General features: G+C 36.7%; 3 protein-coding genes and 1 long non-coding RNA gene across 10 annotated transcripts in view; 3 read left to right on the top strand and 1 right to left on the bottom strand.

Annotated features, from left to right (window-relative positions):
- The window catches only part of anapc5 (anaphase promoting complex subunit 5), a 42462-nt gene extending 39716 nt beyond the window's left edge, over positions 1-2746 (top strand). For 3 of the 4 annotated variants that reach the window (XM_077714745.1, XM_077714742.1, XM_077714744.1), the window contains 2 exons: positions 2292-2340; positions 2413-2746. The gene's annotated coding sequence lies outside the window, so the exon portion shown is untranslated. The remainder of the gene's footprint in view (positions 1-2291; positions 2341-2412) is intronic. The other variant, XM_077714743.1, reaches the window with a different exon arrangement.
- On the bottom strand, positions 525-18140 carry ggt1a (gamma-glutamyltransferase 1a). 4 transcript variants are annotated; one of them, XM_077714748.1, is made up of 13 exons: positions 17902-18138; positions 7082-7252; positions 6824-6954; positions 6322-6411; positions 6063-6255; positions 5306-5466; positions 5075-5224; positions 4055-4191; positions 2872-3059; positions 2441-2568; positions 2216-2328; positions 2003-2116; positions 525-927 (listed from the first exon to the last, which is right to left on the bottom strand). In XM_077714748.1, exons 2-13 carry the CDS (start codon positions 7246-7248, stop codon positions 784-786), a joined length of 1716 nt encoding a protein of 571 aa, XP_077570874.1. In that variant the 5' UTR covers positions 7249-7252; positions 17902-18138; the 3' UTR covers positions 525-783. The 4 variants fall into 4 exon arrangements, with proteins under 4 accessions (XP_077570874.1, XP_077570873.1, XP_077570872.1 ...); XM_077714747.1 differs by having other exon boundaries at positions 2003-2089; positions 5075-5466; positions 17902-18140; XM_077714746.1 differs by having other exon boundaries at positions 5075-5466; positions 17902-18139.
- Positions 6043-8626, top strand: LOC144195249 (uncharacterized). Its single transcript, XR_013326063.1, has 3 exons — positions 6043-6437; positions 7107-7306; positions 7910-8626. It is a non-coding gene; the product is annotated as an uncharacterized LOC144195249 (long non-coding RNA).
- lrrc75ba (leucine rich repeat containing 75Ba) lies at positions 8681-18526 on the top strand. The gene is made up of 6 exons (XM_077714750.1): positions 8681-8829; positions 8930-9300; positions 13648-13776; positions 14022-14134; positions 17126-17710; positions 17795-18526. Exons 2-6 carry the CDS (start codon positions 9016-9018, stop codon positions 17829-17831), a joined length of 1149 nt encoding a protein of 382 aa, XP_077570876.1. The 5' UTR covers positions 8681-8829; positions 8930-9015; the 3' UTR covers positions 17832-18526.
- Positions 18527-19949: the final 1423 nt, after the last annotated feature.

Below are 19949 nucleotides of genomic sequence, written 5' to 3'. Positions count from 1 at the left end.
TCTGCCCGGAGAATACTGATGATGAATCCACAGGAGGAAATTGTCATTCCATATATAATGTAGGAGACCTGCCATGACATAACTAGACACTGTCTGCTTCCCACTTAGCTTTGACTCGGCGGGATGACAGATAACATCTATATCTCTCCCCCAAAAAATTCTAAATTTAAAGTTTTGGCAGGTGAGAATATGCAATATTTGCTCGTATAAGACTTTAGACAGCAGGTAGCTTTTCTTTTGGGTATACGTACTTTATTTGCAAGTGTTTTGTTCCTGTGGTGCAGTTGAGGACTTGTGTGAATGAATATAAAAATCAAATCACCGGTAAATCTCAGCCAAATATATTGCCATAAATTGTCTCTGCTCACAAAATTAATGAGACGCCGGTTGACATTTTCGTGGGACAAATGGGGAAATTATAAATTTTCTCTGTATTGAGCGATTTTTCAATCATTTTTATAAGCAATCAAGTTAAAAAATAATGGTTTTTTTTGGAAAAGTTTATTTTCAAATCTGGTCACAAACATCATAAAAACAATGCAAGTTTAAAAAAATATATTTTTAAATGTGTCCAAATTCCACCTTACATAGATTTTAACAGGTCATTCGTATAAAACATGTGCAATTCCTCATTTTTTTTCTATACTTTCTATAGAAAAACTTTTTTTCTTTAGGTAATATTGTCATTTTCAACGACACTTTACACATTTCACATTTCAAACATATATAAAATTCTTCCCAACGTGTTAAAAAATTAATTATTGCATGGCCGTGCAACTGCATTCAGTATCCAGCCGGGTAGCCTCCTTTCCGGGGGTCCGATTCCGCGCAAAGATAGTCTCCCTGGCGCAATACCACCTGAACCACAGAATCTGGACTCTGCTGCAGTGTTACGTGATTCTTCCAGCTGAGACCTTCCAGGATTTTCTAGAATATTAACACACACATGAAAGATTGGGTCATAATTGTTATATGCCACATTTAAAGCAAATTGTGTCAAACATATTTTGCTTTATTTCTTATTCAGAGTCACTTTGGGTTTTTTTTTGTCCTAAAACTGAGTCAACAAATGGCAGTCAATGAGTTAAAAAGGAACATTAAAATGCTTTATTTTCCTAAGACGAGTTAATTGAGGAAATTCATGGCACATGTAAGGACATTTTATATCATCTTTACCATGTTGTGGTTATTTTTTAAATTTTTTGGCGGTATTATTGAAGAGAAAATTATTGAACAGATTATACATATTAACATTTTTGGGTAAAGTTTACAAAAGGTTTGGAGTTGGAAATTATTTCTCATATGTGACCAAAATGAAGGTCATTTTCTTTCATTAGTGGTAAATTATTATCAAAATATTAGACAGGTCGGTTGTAAAAATTATAATGCAATTGAACACTGACAAAAATGTCTTTAAAACAAGCCAAGAAACCTGTTTTAAAAAAAGGTTAAATTATTTCCCTCATTATTTGCCTTATTTAATTACTAACGGTTGCCTATCATTAGAATTCACTTATTAATCATCTAAATTTGTTTAATTAACCTGTTTTTTGCACTTTCAGGAAAGACACTTGTAATATTTCCATTGCCTTTCCAATGTATTCTCATTTATATACAGTGTTCCCTCACTTATCGCGGTTAATGGGGACCGGGACCACCCGCGATAAGTGCATTTCCGCGAAGTAGGGATTCCCCTTCAAAAATGCTTAATTTGAATTTAATTCCTTTTTTTTTAATATATATATTTTTTTTACCCCCCTGTATACAGTACACCATATAGAAAATACGGGTAGAGAGAGTGAAATTCATGTTATAACAAAAAACTGTAAAATATATTGTTTCAATGTAATATTTGTATTTTTTTATTTTTTCAAAAAAAATCTGCGAAGCTCTGAGTTCGCGATAGCTGAACCGCGAAGTAGCGGGGGAACACTGTATATATATTAATATATTTTTTAACCCTAAAGTAGGGGCCATTTTAACAGTGAAGATCTTCACTTACATTTTCAAAACCATGTTCCACCACCGTCATATTTGGATTGAGCTGATTGTGCACTCGCGGCTCAGTCACCGCTTTTCTCAGGTTGTACTTAAAGAACAAAGAGTTCAAAATCACCTGTTTACACAACCAACAAGGAGCACCAAAATTCAAAGCACGTCAAAAGAATTAAGATCCTCATCTCCGAGCTGTACGCCATTGCACTCTCTCTCTCACCAATGCCGTCGCCGTGGTAATTTTTGTGCCACCAGATGCTCCGACCACCATCTTCACCTTTTTTTCTTTATCAAAGATTATGGCTGGAGACATGGAAGACAAAGGCCTCTTTCCTGCAATTCACGGTAAGAGCAAACACACAAAAATAAAGCATTTAAGGATAATTGTTGTAATATTTAACCCTTATTTTTAAATAGAAACAGGCCAAAATGGAGAAGGAATCACCTGGTTGGATGAAGTTGTTCGGGGAAGGAGGGATTCCAAAGCCGTTAGTGAAATATGGAGAGCTAAAATCATCCATTTGGTCATTCAAGATGATTCCAGTGGATCGAGACATGACTTTGGACCCGAAGCTGAAATGGGGTAAACTTTAACATCTAATAAGGCCAAAATAATTCATACTTTAGCCAAATTCTTTGTTTTTTTGCTATAAATGACTTAAGCTGTATATCTTTTAAAACCACTATTTTCAAATGCAAGTCGGTTATGATTTGAAATATCGTTTTACAATAAATTTCAGGTCAGTGAATCGTTTGGCCTGGTAGTGAATCATGTTGCTCTTAAGTGTATTTACTGCAGATGTAGATTTATTTTGGGAGGGCAAATGGAAGGGAGTTAGTTTGGATTTATGGGGAGGAGATGGATGGGAATCTTACTATAGATTAATGGTGCTGGTAGCTGCTACGGCACTTCCGTCTTCTGCTATGACTGACAGGTGAGCCGTTCCGTGGTTGTCGGGGACAAAGTAATCCGGTTCGTAGTAAATGTCTGGATGCGTGGTGTCGTCTGTAATTTTCTGCCGTATGCCTTCGGCAAAGTAGGTGGATGTCATGTTTTGGATCAGCTGAGAACAGCCAATACATTTGCAATTAATGTACTTGAGCACACAAATTATTATTATTTTTTTAATTTTGTAAGACATTATTTCAGTTTTTTTATTTTTTAGACATTATTTCAGTTTTTTAGTTTTTTTTTATTTTGTAAGACATTAGTTCAGTTTTTTTAGTTTTTTTTTATTTTGTAAGACATTATTTCAGTTTTTTATTTTATTTTGTAAGACATTTTCAGTTTTTTTATTTTTAAATTTTGTAAGACATTTCAGTTTTTTCAAAATTTTGTAAGACATTATTTCTGTTTTTTTATTTTATTTTGTAAGACATTATTTCAGTTTTTTAGTTTATTTTTTATTTTGTAAGACATTATTTCATTTTTTTTATTTTGTAAGACATTATTTCAGTTTTTTTATTTTATTTTGTAAGACATTATTTCAGTTTTTTTAAATTTTATTTTGTAAGACATTATTTCAGTTTTTCTATTTTATTTTGTAAGACATTATTTCAGTTTTTTTATTTTGTAAGACATTATTTCAGTTTATTTTATTTTAGTTTGTAAGACATTTCAGTTTTTTATTTTATTTTGTAAGACATTATTTCAGTTTATTTATTTATTTATTGGACTATAAATCTCGCCAAAGTATAAATAACACAATTTTATTCTGTAAGAGTCCAAAAGGAAACATTTTACAATGTATATTAATCATAATATTGAGAACAGCATGCTAAATAGCTGTCTGATATGTTAAGTTATTCTGAAAAATACTATCAATCTCACTACTAAGCCCTTTTAAAGTTTTCCTCTTCTCAGAAAGTCATCTGAACAACTACACCAACTCTGGAGACTCCTGAAAATATGGTAATATTCCTTCCTATCACTTGATAAACAACTTTTAATGATTTCTGCTAGTCTGTCCTTCCACTTAAAATGGATTGGATGGACATCCCTTGCCGTCAATGGAATATAATGAATTATTAGTACTACTTTAATAATTTAATATCTTACATCTGTAACATTGAGAAAACGCGGGTCCCCGAGTCTGCTTCGCTTGGCATAAGCGAAACGGAAAGTCTCGATGATGCGATGATACGTTAGCGTCTTTTTCTCTGCAGTGGAGACACTCGATTCTGTAAAGTTGTATCCTGCAAAATATTAATATCACTTTTTTATAGATGGAACTGTCAGTGTGCTGAAAACTCATTTCAGATGAGATTGAAGATTTTCATACAGGGACTTGCTTATATTAGACGGGAACATTTTTTCTTGTTTTAGGTCTGCCAGCAGTTTTTAGATGAGGAATCCAAAAACTGACCTCAGTTTTTCTCTATCACATAGTTTTTTTAACTATTGGATTTTTAGACATGTGAAAATCACAATCTAATAAATGGGAACAAAACTAATTGGAAAACTAAATGAAAAAACTAACAAGAAAATCTGAGACCTGGTTTGGTATTCCGCATCCAAAATGAGTTCCAAAGGGCTCCATTTTCATTTTGAGTGTTATTAATCAAATCCAGACTTGAGAATTGATTTCAGGCTACCGTATTTTCACGACTATAAGGCGCACTGCATTATAAGGCGCACCCACAATGAATGGCATTTTTTCCATATATAAGCGGCACTGTCTATTTTGGAGAAAATTTAAGACTTAAGTGCGCCTTATAGTCGTGAAAATACGGTAATTGCAATTGACTTCCAGGTATGAAGCACTCACTCACTACACAGTCCCCTCTCGAGCCAGCCATTGTTGATGTTTTGGATTTTTTTTGTAGAAAATCTTGCAGTGGGGGAGGAGCTATATGATGAAAGATGTTGTAAACTAAGATGGCATCTGCATATTTAACAGTATTGTTTCAGTTCAGGCGTTTTAGTTTTTTTAATATCCGACAGTGGTGGTGGTTTTTCGTTTTGGGTTTCTGTTTTTTCCATATATAAGGCGCACTGTATTATAAGGCGCACTGTCTATTTTGGACAAAATTTAAGACTTTTAAGTGCGCCTTATAGTCGTGAAAATACGGTACTCACCATTTAGCACGTTGAGAATGAGCGCCAAAACCGGACCACTGGAGGGGGCATCCGGGACATACATAGTGTACTCCCCCGCACTCAGCTTCAAGGGATTTTCATTGAGCACCGCCTGGTACTCCAATAAATCATCCAAGGTGATAATCCCACCTAGAGCATTGAGATTAGTAACTGTCCTTTTTGTTTTGCTGTTGATTTCATATTTTTTAGCCCAAAATAATGACAGCCAACCTGCCGCCTGGATATCTTCCACCAGTCTCTGTGCTATGGAGCCATTGTAGAATACGTTGGGACCGGCTTCTGCTATTCTCTGGTATGTGTCTGCCAATTTGGGGAATCTTATCAAGTCGTTTTCCTTGAGAATGCTTTTTTGGGCGTCACAAAACACTTCACTGGAAGGTAAGGGAAGACAAAAATGTTTTTTTTTTTTACATTTCAAGCACTGATTCATGAGCTAAAAGAACATTTTTAGTATTAGATAACTAGATGTGAGCTAAAAGTACAGTTTTAGTATTAGATAACTAGATGTGAGTAACCAACGGTTTTACTTACAACGCATACTACTTGAAGACGATACTTATTTACCTAACGTCTCGATTCGATACAGAGTATAAGTAACCGTTATCCAGATATTTTGGGAGTATTTTATTGTTTTTGGTACGGCTATTTTTCAAGTAGCAAACAGAGTCAAATTTGCAGCAGTTGCGTGTTTTAAGTACTATTGTACAAACAGCTGCTTAAAACTACCAAAGTTTGAGTACTTCCCTTTGGAATACAACCGATATTAACAGAGCATTGTTACTAATGTTACTTTTTTACATTATTCTTGCTAGTCTAAAAACATCGGATTGTTATTGGCAAAAGATATCTTCAGAAACATTGGATCGGAAGTTAAAAATGAAAAATAATTAGCACCAGGACATCGGTAAGTGCCAATCATTGAGCTATTTAGTGTTGGATGACATTGATGTTATCACTTTCTCCTCACCAAAGGTTAGCGTTTCCTTGTATGGAATCTCTGCTTCTATAGATGGCCCGAGCCAAGGATTTCCCAATGGCAAAGCCTTCTCGAGCTAAGGTGATACTTGGCTCAAACAGCTCTTTCCATGGCAGCCTACCATGTCTCTTGTGCGCCATCTCATAGCCACGAATCTGCCCAGGAATGGCAATGGACAGTCCACCTGTCGTGTATCATCATCATCATTAACATCCTTCATGGTTCCATTTTTCTCGGTAGGCCATCATACCTGTACGTGAAAGTTGTGTGTTGTTGCCAAACATGTCTTCTGTAGCTTTCTTGGGTGCTGTCTCTCTGGCATCGATGGTTTCTACCCTTCCTATTGAGAAGATCATATCAGCGAGGGTCAGTTTAACTCATTTAATTTCCCCAATGTTCCGTAAACCAGGTGTGCTTAAACTTTTGCTCAAAGATTGACTTTTCAAGGAGCCAAATTTTACTACAAATCCAGTCCTTGATTCAAATCTTTGTCATGTATTGAGGTATTGACGATCCCTGTTGGAAACGATAAGGTAAAATAACGACAGGTCTCACAAAGTATGGACAAATAGGCTTAATAAAAGTTTTCCCCCCATATCTATCAGGACTAAACTTGCGGTAGCACGACACACGGTCCCTTCTGTGTAATAAATTCGGGGTGAGGTAACATGAAAAACTTTGGGCGATGACAATTAGCCTCGATTCAATGATGATGACAAAGCCTCTGTCCGATTATTATAAGGGAAAATCACCTGACGAGGCGCTGTAGATGACAAAGAAGCCCCCTCCTCCAATCCCCATGCTGTGAGGGTTAAAAAGGCCGACACATAGCAACGCAGCAATGGAAGCATCCACCGCGGAACCTTTTTTCTTTAAAATATCCCTAAAAAAACACATTGAAGATGATGGTTGGTGGTAGATTCCAAGACAGGTTTTTCTTTGGGATTGTAATCCAAGTAAACCACATTTGATTATTTTTCTTTCAATCAATTGAGGAATAAACATCTTACCTTCCAATTTCTGAACACTTTCCAGCATCAGCAGCTACCGCCGCTCTGGAGAATAAATGTCCTGAAGGGGGAGCCAGATGTTTCTTCCCCATACCTACGAAAAGGACCAGGCCAAACACAAGCACCAGAAGAACCACCACACCAGCAACCAGACGCTTTGCAGGCATTTTCCTGCCAAGTGAATTCAAAAAAAGAACAACAATGGACACATTTAGCGGCCAACAGGTACCCTGAGACGTTAACTATTAATAATAGCTCATTCATTAGATGTGCTTTCTCACATCCCCCCTAAAAAATAGATTGACCTCATGGAGGTATTAAATTTAGGCCAATTTTGCTTAAGAATGCATCCTACAGCCTTGTAAGGTATTTGTATGCAAGCGTATCGGCACGGTACGTTGCCTCGTTTTATTCCCCCGTTTGCTTGGGCTGCTGCTGGGCAAGACTAATAATGCGGCTGTGACTGCTGCTCCTGCTGTTTTCATTGCTCAATCTAATCACGGATTGCGTTCTCAATCCCACAGGTTCCAAGGCTGCCTGAGAAAAGGGCAAGCAGCAGAAGGGTACCATTTTGCATTCTCGTGTGGATAGGAATACTCGTTTGTGTTCATTTGAAATGATCATTCTTAATGATGTAATGTGTGGTCGTTTTATATTAAAATGTGCTTAATGCACCATGTGGGGGATTGAAAAAGGCATTGCTGTACATCATAAAAGGGATTTTTTTCATAATGATGAGAATTTTTTGTCAAATGTGTCACTTTTTGTGAAATGTTTACTGTTTTAAGATGCATGCAAGGTTGCTTGATCACTTTAAATTGTCCCTAGGGTTCAATGTGACTGACTTGGCTGCCAATCAGGATTTGCTGGGATTGGCTCTAGCACCCCTGCGACCCTTGAGGATTAGCAGCTCTGAAAAACAACTCAAGGTAAAATTGTCACTTAAATGTGCTTCAAAATGACACTTTATAGGTCAAAATACACAACACTAGGCCTAAATACTTAATACTAAGTAGTTTTTGTCTTGTACTTGAGTACATTTGGAGAATCATAGTATACATTTTGAGTTTAATGGTATCTTGAAGTAACAAGTTTTAGACAGCTGCCTGTCTTCAGTTATGATTATTTTATTGCATTACATTCAGTTTTGCAAAGATGTTGTTTCAGATATATTGTGTTGTTATGTTGTCTACTTATCTTAGTTGACTACTACTTATTTAGAATGTTGACTACTTATTTATTGATTCTTTTTCTGTTTGTTGATATTTGTGCACTTCCTTACTCATGTTGTTGACTACTATACTATTTATTTTTCATTGCTGATTACCTATTTATTAGTCATTGTTATTTATGGATCTATTTGTCTGTTTGTTGTTGTTGTGCACTTTGTGGTGAGGCTTTAAATGTCATTATACTTGTATAATGACAATAAAAGCATTCAATTCAATTTAATGTTATACGTATGACAAAATTGGATTAGAACTCCAATTTAAATTGAATTTTTGGCTGTCTAACCATCCCCACCACTGGTTATTCCGCTGCAAATTTGTCACCAAAACGCCTCATTTACAGCTAAGGGCGGGGTTTAATCGGGGGAGGCGGGACAGTCAGGATGCTAGACGTGCTCTGATTGGTCAAACGTTGCACGTTGCTCCAACCTAAACAGCAGCGTAAAAACAGAAGACGAGACTGTTCGAGATAAAAAAGCAGACGGAGCTTCGTCGTTTATCACCGTCATTCTAACAAAGGTAGGACTCGTCAGATTCTATTTTGGACAATTCTACGTTAAGTGAAAGTGCAACAAAAAATAAAAAAATGCGCTTGTTATGATGTTTTTTTTTCCTCCAGCGGGGACCACGACGTCGTGCAGGCTGATCCATGGGTCAACCCCGTCGCTAATCCCGTTTGACTCACTTCGACAACATCGCCTCGCCATGGGTTCTCGCCTTAGCCGACAGAACAGCTTGGACGGCGAGAATTTCTCCAAAAAGCGACGCAGGCTGCTGGATGTGGCCACGGAGAGCGAGAATAGGAGCGGCCGTGTTGGCGGAGACTTCCTGTTGGCCCTGATGCTTAAGACTGACAAACTGCCCGGGATGCTGCGTCGGAGCAACCATAGCCCTTACGTGAGACGAGTGGCTTGGATCAGGGATATCCAGAAACTGCTACGCGATCGCAGGATGGAGCAAGCTACCGAGGTGCTTCGATTTCTGAGGAAGGTGAGCTCACATTGTACACATTTCTGCCTGATTGGGATGTCCTTTCTGTTTGGGCCTCTGACCTTACTGATGCAATGCAAGAGCAACAGATGGGTAGTGCGATGTAGACACTTGTATTTTGTTGTTGTTTTGCATCTTTGTGATGATAATGTAGCCTATTTCATTAGTGTCAAATTGTTTGGTTCATGGGATAAAGCTCAAATAGGCCGAACTAGTTTGTTTTTGACCCAAAAAGTTAGATTACTGGCCACCCTTGACAGCACTAGGCGTCCAAATCCATGAACAAACCCATAAGAATCATGCAAATTCCACATAGAAAGGGCAAAACCTACCAGGGATTGAACCCTGATCTCAGAACTGTGAGGCAGATGTGCTACCCACTTTTCCTCCCGTTTAATATAGTTTTTTTTCACATAAAATGACATTTTAGGTTAAATATAGCACATTGTTGCCACCATTTAATATGGTTGGTTGTATACTTTGAACACATTTTTGTGATTTCAGTTCCTGGAAACCTCTCAGTTATGTTTTAACCAGACTTTTTGTTTACTTATATTGGCGGTATTACATTTTGTGGTGATACACACTTAAAAATTGGATAGTGGTGTAAAAGCAACACATGGTATGGCTATTTATTCCTAATGTTGGTTCCTGTACGGAGCCATAATTCAGATTGGAAGTGATAAAGGTTTAAACCGTGCTCTATAAAATCCATTGCGCTCATGGCACACGCTTCACCGTATGACCTCGTCCTTTTCAAATGCAGTTTGCATACTTAGCCGCCTCCTGGCGCGTTAGTCATCAAAAGCAGGACACTGACAGCATGGCGTAAACATGCTCAAAGTAGCAGGCGCAACATGCATTGGTCTGAATTTGAAACAAGAAAATAAACCTGCAGCCCAAATAAGAAGAAATCCATCATGATCTTTAACCAGATTATCACAACGACAGACATTTTCTTGCGGCGTCATCCGTCTTCTACCCTCTTATTTTTATCATTCTGCTTGGCACCACTTTGTGGAGGAGATTTCCCGTCTGGTTGGGTTGTTTGGACATGCCCATTAGTACAGACTTGAGAAGTACATGACGCTGTTTGAAAAGAAGGTCACCGACAAGGAAATATGGAGCTGTTTCGACTGCCCTTTTATTCCATTGTCTTCGCTCATGTTGGAGTGTGAAATCAATGGAGTAATTGTATGCGACTTTGAATTGCAAATTCTCCATCAAACAGAATGCCACGCAGTAGAACAATGCTACGGTAAAGCATTTGAAATGCGTATCAGTCCTTTCCCTCATGGAGATTTAAAATGCAGCTAGTGAATCCTGTGTTTAATCGATTATACTGATACATATATTTTTTTTTCGGGTCTTTCACACTCAAGGGATTAATTCGAAGTTAAAGTGGGAAGGATTTTGAAGGCGATCAGTCATGTCAGGGTTGACTAATGTTAGGTTTTGGTGCGTTTTTTAAATTTTGAGTTGAATCTCTGTGTTTAATTCTAGAGTCTCATCATGGAAACTGATTGGTCATAAAGAGGCGTGCCCATCCCTGACAAAAAAAAATGTAAATAGGGAAATTAAACTAGATTTATAGTGTTTATATGAGTGAGAAAAAATGAAAATATTTTAGAGTCACCTTTATCATGTTTTATTGTTCGCAGGCTGCATTAATGTCAACTCGATTTGATAATTTTTAGATAGTATTTTTTATAAATGGATTAAATTAACTGGATCAAAATCCCTGAATATTCGGTTTTTTAATCTAAAACAATTTTTATTTGAGCTTTTTTTCTTAATAAGGGAAAATCTTGTTTTAATCATTATGTTCCATCTTAAAGTAGAAAATAGAATATTTAGATTTTACAAAATGATTTTTGAACTAAAAATACAGAAAAAAATTGATTTAAATAATTTCAATTATTGATTTAAAAGGGGGAAAATCGGGAAATGTAATATACATCTATACTCTTAATTTTAATCTGATCCTAAAACAGAAAGTCGGGACTCATGATTTACTTCCCCGGGCCACACAAAATGATGCGGCGAGCCAAATTTGGCCCCCGGGCCGCCACTTTGACACATACTCTAACCCTTCAATTTAGTTTGATAATAAAGCAGTCTAAGTATCTAATTTTAGACCAGAATAATAGACTATTGTTCTCTTTATGACTATAAAGAGGATAAATCACCTACTTTTTCTTATTCTACTGAGCTTATACATGTAGTTAGATGAAAAGCATTCCCTAGACGAGTCTCCTGACATCTAAGTGAGTTTCCACCTTGAAGATTTTATATGTAATTAATAGTTTTCTAACAACCCTTGAGTAAAAAAAGATCCCATCACTATTTCTAGTGATTACATTAAATTTCAGCCTCCCTCCCTCCCTTTTTGGCTGGCCTATTTGGCTGGCAATCATCTGGGAATGCAGCCATATAGTCTAGCTATCTGCGATATCTTTTTAATAGCTCTATCATGGCTCAGTCTTTGAATTCAATTCCACAGATGAGTTTTATTTGCACCTGACTTGTCGATTAAAATAGAAAAAAAAAATAAAGATATATTCCCGGCAGAGTCTTTCCAAGTTAGCGCGAAAAAATGAGGGTTGCTGATATTTTTATAAAAAAATTTTGTATTCATTGAGTTGAAAATGGAGCGAAAAAAAGCATACTGAATTCCTGTTTACTGTATTTTCACGACTATAAGGCGCACCCCCAATGAATGACATTTTTCCATATATAAGGCGCACTGTATTATAAGGCGCCCTGTCTATTTGGGAGAAAATGTAAGACTTAAGTGCGCCTTATAGTCGTGAAAATACGGTAATTGCTATTGACTTCCAGGTATGAAGCACTCACTACACAGTCACCTCTAGAGCCAGCCATTGTTGATGTATAAAATCTTGCAGTGGGGGAGGAGCTATATGATGGAAGATGTTGTAAACAAAGATGGCATCTGCATATTTAAGAGTATTGTTTCAGTTCAGGCGTTTGTGGTTTTTTAATATCTGACAGTGGTGGTTTTTCGTTTTCTGTTTTTCTGTTTTTTTTTCCATATATAAGGCGCACTGGATGATAAGGCGCACTGTCTAATTTGGAGAAAATGTAAGACTTTTAAGTGCGCCTTATAGTCGTGAAAATACGGTACTTTTTTTTTTGCTAAATATTATGTTTAATGTTGGATTTTTAAATCGTCACACTTCCTAATCCTAGTTTTGTTTGTTTACTCTTGTTAAAACGGAGGCAGAACAATTTAGCGCCGCCAGCCTCCCACTCTCCCTGTCTGTCGCAATCAGCGTCTATTGTGATACGCTGAATACAAAATGTACGCGCGAGAGCGTGTTGAATCAGCTGGCCAAGTGCTTGTCATTGTCATTTTCCTCATTAGAGCGCACAGTTGTTGAAGCCAGCCGCTCTGTCCAATACAGACAAGAAGCCCCCTCATTACATTCCTTAAATGCTGAATTTCATATCTACTTGGAATTATTTCTTCCAGAAGTTTTCGTGTTTTACAGCCCCTCTATCTTTTTTTAAATGCCATTTTAATATTTCTTAATACATTCGTTTTTACTTTACTTTGTACTTTATACTTTTTACTTTACTTTGTACTTTACACTTTTTATTTTACTTTGTAATTTATACTTTTGACTTTACTTTGTACTTTATACTTTTTACTTTGTACTTTATACTTTTTACTTTCTACTTTGTACTTTTTACTTTACTTTACTTTGTACTTTTTACTTTACTTTGTACTTTACTTTGTACTTTATACTTTATTTTGTACTTTATACTTTTTACTTTGTACTTTAAACTTTTTACTTTGTACTTTACTTTGTACTTTATACTTTTTACTTTGCACTTTATACTTTTTACTTTGTACTTTATGCTTTACTTTGTACTCTATACTTTTTACTTGACTTTGTACTTTATACTTTTTACTTTAATGATGAGTGACGAGTATGTTAATACCTGATTCCTTTTTTTTCTGTTTGTTTCATATGTACTGTTAACGGATGCACTTTTTTATATGTATCCTATCTAGTGCTGACCCCTCCCATCTGTCAAATTTTTAAAGTCAATTTGACCCCCGAGCCCAAAAGTTTGACCACCCCTGATCTAGGAAAAGTTTCAAACACTAGTCAAATGATATTTTTTTCACTTTAATATATGAATCCTGTTCAATAAAATGTAAATTACTTTTTTTTTCATTTCCAATGTGTCAGTGATTTAATAGAAAGCTGTAGATGTCAGTTTCAATCACACAGCCACATTCTTATTGGCCACACATTTTTCCCTTGTCGTAACATTCTATGGATTTGATGATTGTTTTGTTTTTCTGTTTTCATCTAGGATCTGGGATTGGAAGGAACCTCGCTCAATGACATTTTATATAAGAATGCAGCCTTCCTTAATCTAGTGGATCCAATTTCACACGAGCTGTTACTGAGCTTGGCCCGAGAGATGCAAAATCCAAAGAAGGTCAGCTCTTTTCTTTTTTTCATTTTCCCAAGCATAGCACCCCTTGCAAATCCTTTTTAATGCTTGAAGGCACCAATATTGAAACTGTCAATGACGCCTACTTAAGTCATACATCTATATTAAACGCAAAGTAATCTTGTTTTATTGTATTTTTCTATTTTAATACATTATTTTTAGACATATGCTAAATGTAAAATATAAAAAGGAGAACTCTAATACCATACATGTTCTATTTTGGTTCTTAGGATTCAGACACCATAAAGTCGTCGGATAAAATTTGCAGACAGCTAATCTACCACCTGACGCCACATTCAAAATGGCTGAGACAGAGCATGTCCCGTCGGAAATCCCAGGCATGGTAAGTAAGCCCCTTGTACCCAGACACCCGCTAATCATAACAGTCATAAATCTGCAGACTGAGGTACCAACCAGTGCCGGGTCGAATTAGAACGGTGTTGGCAACAGCCCGACCTGACGGTGACCACATCTGTCAATCATTTTTTTTTCCATTTTTAAAGTGCATGGCTTGTCCAATGCCTGCGGGTTCTTTCCCTCTATGTCCCTACTCTTGTGACCTCCCGTAAAAAGTGCCACTGCAACCCATTTTCCATCTGTCTGAAGGAGAGGGAGAAAAAACTCGTGGGGGGTATGCACTGAATACAAAATAGGATTTGATGGCACTTGTATTTTTTGAGTGGTTTTAGATGTATTTGTTTGGTGGATGTCAATGATGTGGTCACTACATATAGTGGATATTTTTTTCTAAGGGAAGAGGGAAATTGATATTGAAAACTAGGGCTAGACCTTTAAGATAAAACTTAAACTACCGTATTTTCAGGACTATAAGGTGCACTTAAAAGGCTGAAATTTTCTAGAAAATAGACAGGGCGCTTTATAATCCAGTGTGCTTTATATATGGAAAACATTTTTGAATGTGTCATTCGTTGAGGGTGCGCCTTATAATGCAGTGCGCCTTATAGTTGTGAAAATATGGTTTATTTATCAAAGCAAACCCTCAATTAGGGGCTGTGAAATATTGGTCCACGGGCTACAGGTTTTAGAGCCATGTCTTATGGGACTGTAATTAAAAAACATTTGAGGTTTTGAACAAAAATCATAATTTGTGAAAGAAAAGGTTTAAAAATATAATCTGCATTACTTCTCTTAAACCACTAGGATTGCTGTTGAGTCATTCCTAATAGAACGGCGATTATGATTACTTGATATAAAAAAGTTTTTGTTTTTTTATAGTTAGACAAGTTCATATTTGAGGTGAAAATAGTATATTAATTTAGGCCACATTTTTAAAAATCTATTAATTACTGTGAAGAATTAAACTGAAGTGAGATTATCATAAATTGCATTCACTTAAATAAAGCACAACATACATTTATGCAAACATTATATATCAATTCTTAAAATAGGTAGTCAATGAATACCGTTAATTTTTTTTAGCAATTGTTAATCCTCCCGTGGCAAGGCTTATATTTTACATAATATATCCTTTATTATGCATTATAAATTTGATTAAAAAGGATGATTATGTAATGGATAAATACATGACTGAATCAACAATAGCATGCCGATCATCAACAATACCTTGAAAGCGATTATGTCATTATTAATCTCTCATCAATTCCATAATTATATGTCGTCCTTGAGACCTTCACTTATTAAATCAAAGTTACAGTTTAATTCATTCATAATGTTATGCTCAGATTCTAAATTATGCAGGTGCTCAAATTTTTCTTTAACATAACTACCTAAAATTAATTTAAAAAAAAAATGATTTAAGCACTTTTTTTTAATAGCGGGTTCTACAGCTGGCAGCCATTTTGTTTGGAAACTATAAAAAAGTACATAATGCATTATTTCTTATTACTCCCCAATAATAATGATGTCATTTTAGTGGTGTATCGATACTAATACGATTTTTGCGATGATTATCTGTGGGGAATATTTAACTGTGAGCTTGTAATATGACTAATAGCGGACTAGGAGTGCTGTATATACATATAATTATGATGTACTGGAAAGCATAATGAACTCTTGTTGAACCTGACCTAACATCATTGTTTGCCTGCCTTTAAGCACACGAGGCATATTTCGCCTCAGCCCTCACTTGAGATTGTCATCATGCATCACAATGAAGCAACAAAAATGACAGCCCTAACTAGTGAGCCATGCTAGAGACGGCTATAAATAATACAGCAGTACTTCTACATACAACAATTCCAGGCTACCAAACCCTTTGATATGATCCAACATACAAAAACAAGATCCATTTTTACAAACAACATAAATACAAAATGCACTATGTGGAGAAAATGCACCCTGGATTATTATTTTACCATATAATTCAACTTGTATCACAAAAATACCAGAACCAGGGGTGCTTAAACTTTCGTTTTGAAGGACACAACATAGCACAAGCTAGCTTTTTTCCCCCATGCTAACGACAGCTATAAATAATACAGCACTACTTCTACATACAACAATTCCAGGCTACCAAACCTTTTGATATGGTCCAACATACAAAAACAAGATCCATTTTTACAAACAACATAAATACAAAATGCACTATGTGGAGAAAAGTCACCCTGGGTTATTATTTTACCATATAATTCAACTTGTATCACAAAAATACCAGAACCAGGGGTGCTTAAACTTACGTTTTCAAGGACACAGCATAGCACAAGCTAGCTTTTTTCCCCCATGCTAACGACGGCTATGAATAATACAGCACCACCTCTACATACAACAATTCCAGGCTTCCAAACCCTCCATTTCTGTTCCAACATACAAAAACAAGATCCATTTTACAAACAATACATGAATACAAAATGCACTGTATGTGAATTTCTATAGAGGAAAAAGCACCCTCCATTATTATATTACTATATTATTCAATTTGCATCACATTAATGTCAATCATTGACAAAAAAAATACCAGAACCGGGGGTGCTTAAACTTTTTTTTCACCATGCTAGATAGTTTTCAAGGAGCTAACAAATTATGATTGAGCTATTTTTTCTATATGCTAACTACATGCTAGCTAATTATATTTTTATGGAGCGTTTGTAACATCGTAGGTCAGAACCTAAAAAATCCAAGTTACAAAGCTCTTTGCTCTTGGCCAGCCTGGATGTTTTTCCTTCCTCTGTTTAGTTAGCGACCATGCTCCGGTCTTAACCAGCCTTTTACCTCGAGCCACTGAGTCCATCCGTTAAAAAAACACAACATAAAGCCAACATTTCCAGATCAATGGCCCTCCTAACACTTCATTTCTTCACTCCTTTTACCACCAAATAACCTTTAACAGTTTTTCCTGATATCCTTTTCACAATAGTCTCAAGACAACACTCCAGAAAAAACTATCCAACGACACCGTGGACTTGTCAGGCATTCCCTTGTCCACCCGGGATGTCCGCCAAGTGGCTTTCTACCTCCAGAATAACGGCGACGCCGTAGCGGCGGTCGACGTCAGCTTTACGGAACTCCAAGACGAAAATCTAAGGCTACTCCTTCCTCTACTCGGCTCTATGCCAAAACTCAACACCCTAGCCCTCAATGGGAACCGTCTCACCTTAAATATCCTCAAAGACCTAACCGAGATGCTCAAAGACCCCAAAAAGTTCTCCAACCTAGCTTGGATCGACCTGGGAAACAACGTTGATATTTTCACCATGCCGCAGCCCCTACTGGTGGCTTTACGTCGGCGCTGTAGCCTGAAAAGTAGTCTACCCACCATCTACGAGTACACAGAAGGCCAACCCTTCTGCTACAGGATGGAAACCTCCATCGAAGAACCCAGCCATTACGAGGAAGACGAAGAAGATGAAGTAGACGAAACGGATAAAAAAATGGAGCTGGAATCGTGGGGTTTAGGCGAGAAACAGCTATCCAAAGACTTTACCCTTCACTACTGCGAGAGGTGATCGACTAGGCGTCTTTCCGACGGAAATGTTAAGACTTTCCTTAGCTTGAACACCCTTCACACCTTCTGGCCCAATCACAGTTTGAGGTACGAAGGAAGAGCACATGGCGAAATTTAGCAGAAACCAGACACCACGTAGCAACGATAAAAGGAATCTGCGCTAAAGAAAGTTGAGATAACGGACTTACTGCGTAGGTGGATGATGCTCTCGGGAAAGGAGGACCGCAGGACTGAATTCATTGGAGGTATGTCACTCACTTTAGCACACTTGCGTCCCTTTTTTTTTACTATTTGTCCAAGTGTCAGTCGTTACACCGGTCCAGCGGCATTGAGCCGGTATTTCTAGTCCGTGACCGGTCCGTTTGGAAGTAGTAGTGGTTCCTCTTTGGAATTCTAGGCCGAGACTGAGACCGTTTACCATCGGCGGGGCTTCACTTGGCCATTGTGTTTTGTCTGCTAATCTCTCGACAAAAGCCATGATACAAGTTCAACAGACTACACGGCCAATGAACTGTCACGTGATACTGGCAAAACTGCTCGGTCGAGACTTTTTCAGTCCTTTCTCTAGTGTCTACTTGTGAATAGCCTTGCTTCTCTTGTTTCTATGTAAATGAGGAGGTAAAATGTGGCTGTTTTTTGGGGTTTTTCATTTTGCGTGAGCTAATTCATTTGACATAGTAACACGGCTTATTGTTTTTTTGCTCCTTGAAGTACTCGTAGTTGTCAAATCCTGACCTCACATCGCCCAAATTGGAAGTCCACCTAATGGAAAAATAATACAATGAATTTGCCCTGGAAATTTTAAAAGTTCTTCTAAAAACAGTTTTGTGCTAGTCCATGAAATATTCTTTTATAGCAAACTAATGAGATATTTTATTGTAAGTGTTTTTGCCTATAGCTCTAAGAAATTTGTCTAAATATCAATTTAACTGCCAATGTAGGTTCAAAAAAGTTCAAAAATTGTGATACTAGGAAATCTTTTAAACCTGACATAATGGTATTGTATTGTGATACCTACTTGTTCCAGTTTCAACTGGTTAAACAAAACAAATTTTTTTCCACAAAAAAATACAAAAATTATAAGGATTTGAACCTCATAATTGGATCCATTTGTCTTCTAATATTACTTTAAGCTCCTAATACTCTGACAATATAAATAAGCAACCAGACAAGTTATATTACAATTTCGATCCTGTAATATTACGACAAAAACAACTTCTCATACCATTACTGTCTAAAGCGCTCAAATTTTAAAATATCAACTTTATATGGGAATCTAGCATGCGTGTGGTCTATACACAGCATTCACAGAGCGCCAAAACTTGTTGTTTTTTGTTATTTTTTGGTCAGTGTTGTCATTTATTGTGTTACTATGCGGGGTGGAACGCATTGGTGTGCTAAATAAGTGTGAAGTTGTTTTTTTTAGACATAATGATTCACATTTAGATCTCTGTATAGAACTTTTTGGAGCACAATAGCAAGAAATGAACTGAAATGGTGCATCGCTCCACCCAAAAAAACACAACTCTCTTTCTTCCTCGGCTCTATTTCTGTTCTTAGAACGCCACGACTGTTATTTTGTGTATCTAGACGGAGTTTCAGGGTCATGTCATTTGCAGTAGCACATGGACTACAATCAGTGCAATGCACTTCAAAGCACTTTTTTCTTTTGGATTTCTGCATAGAAGAAAATGGTGGAGAATTGTTTCAAATCATAATCCACAAGACAAAAATTGTCATCCAAATGGCTGGTGATTGTTAGAAAGTTCCGCAAGCAAGTACTTCTCCGTTACAAATATACTACACTCGATGTCTAAATGTCGAAATATATGTTAGTCAACACTGAAATGTCTTGTTGTCGTTGTAATTATTTGTTTTTTTGTCCAATTCTGTGATGTTAAGATTACAAATGTCATCAAGTTGAGCAAAGTGGCAAACTGAAAAGTGACTTATTGCGTTAGCCAGTGTAATTTTTCGATTACATTGAAAGCAATGTTGAATGTTTAAGCGGAGTTGGGGGGGTGTTAGAGTCGGGAGGGGGCGCTGTTTAATTGGTTCGTACCGTCCGTCTTTGTCTCTGAACAATTATTCTTGTAGTTCGCCCATTCCGGAACCAAAATCTACCAATAAATGAATCGATTCCAATCGAGAGAGTGATGTTTGGTCTTTTTTGGGTTTTTTTTTTTGTCCGTTTTGTGTTTTGAATTCTGAAAATACCATAGTGTCAAAATGCTGA

This window comes from Stigmatopora nigra, chromosome 4 (genome assembly GCF_051989575.1).
Source record: "Stigmatopora nigra isolate UIUO_SnigA chromosome 4, RoL_Snig_1.1, whole genome shotgun sequence".
Taxonomy (NCBI): domain Eukaryota; kingdom Metazoa; phylum Chordata; class Actinopteri; order Syngnathiformes; family Syngnathidae; genus Stigmatopora; species Stigmatopora nigra.
Note: the sequence above shows the minus strand (reverse complement) of the source record. Positions and strands in the feature narration are given on the sequence as shown.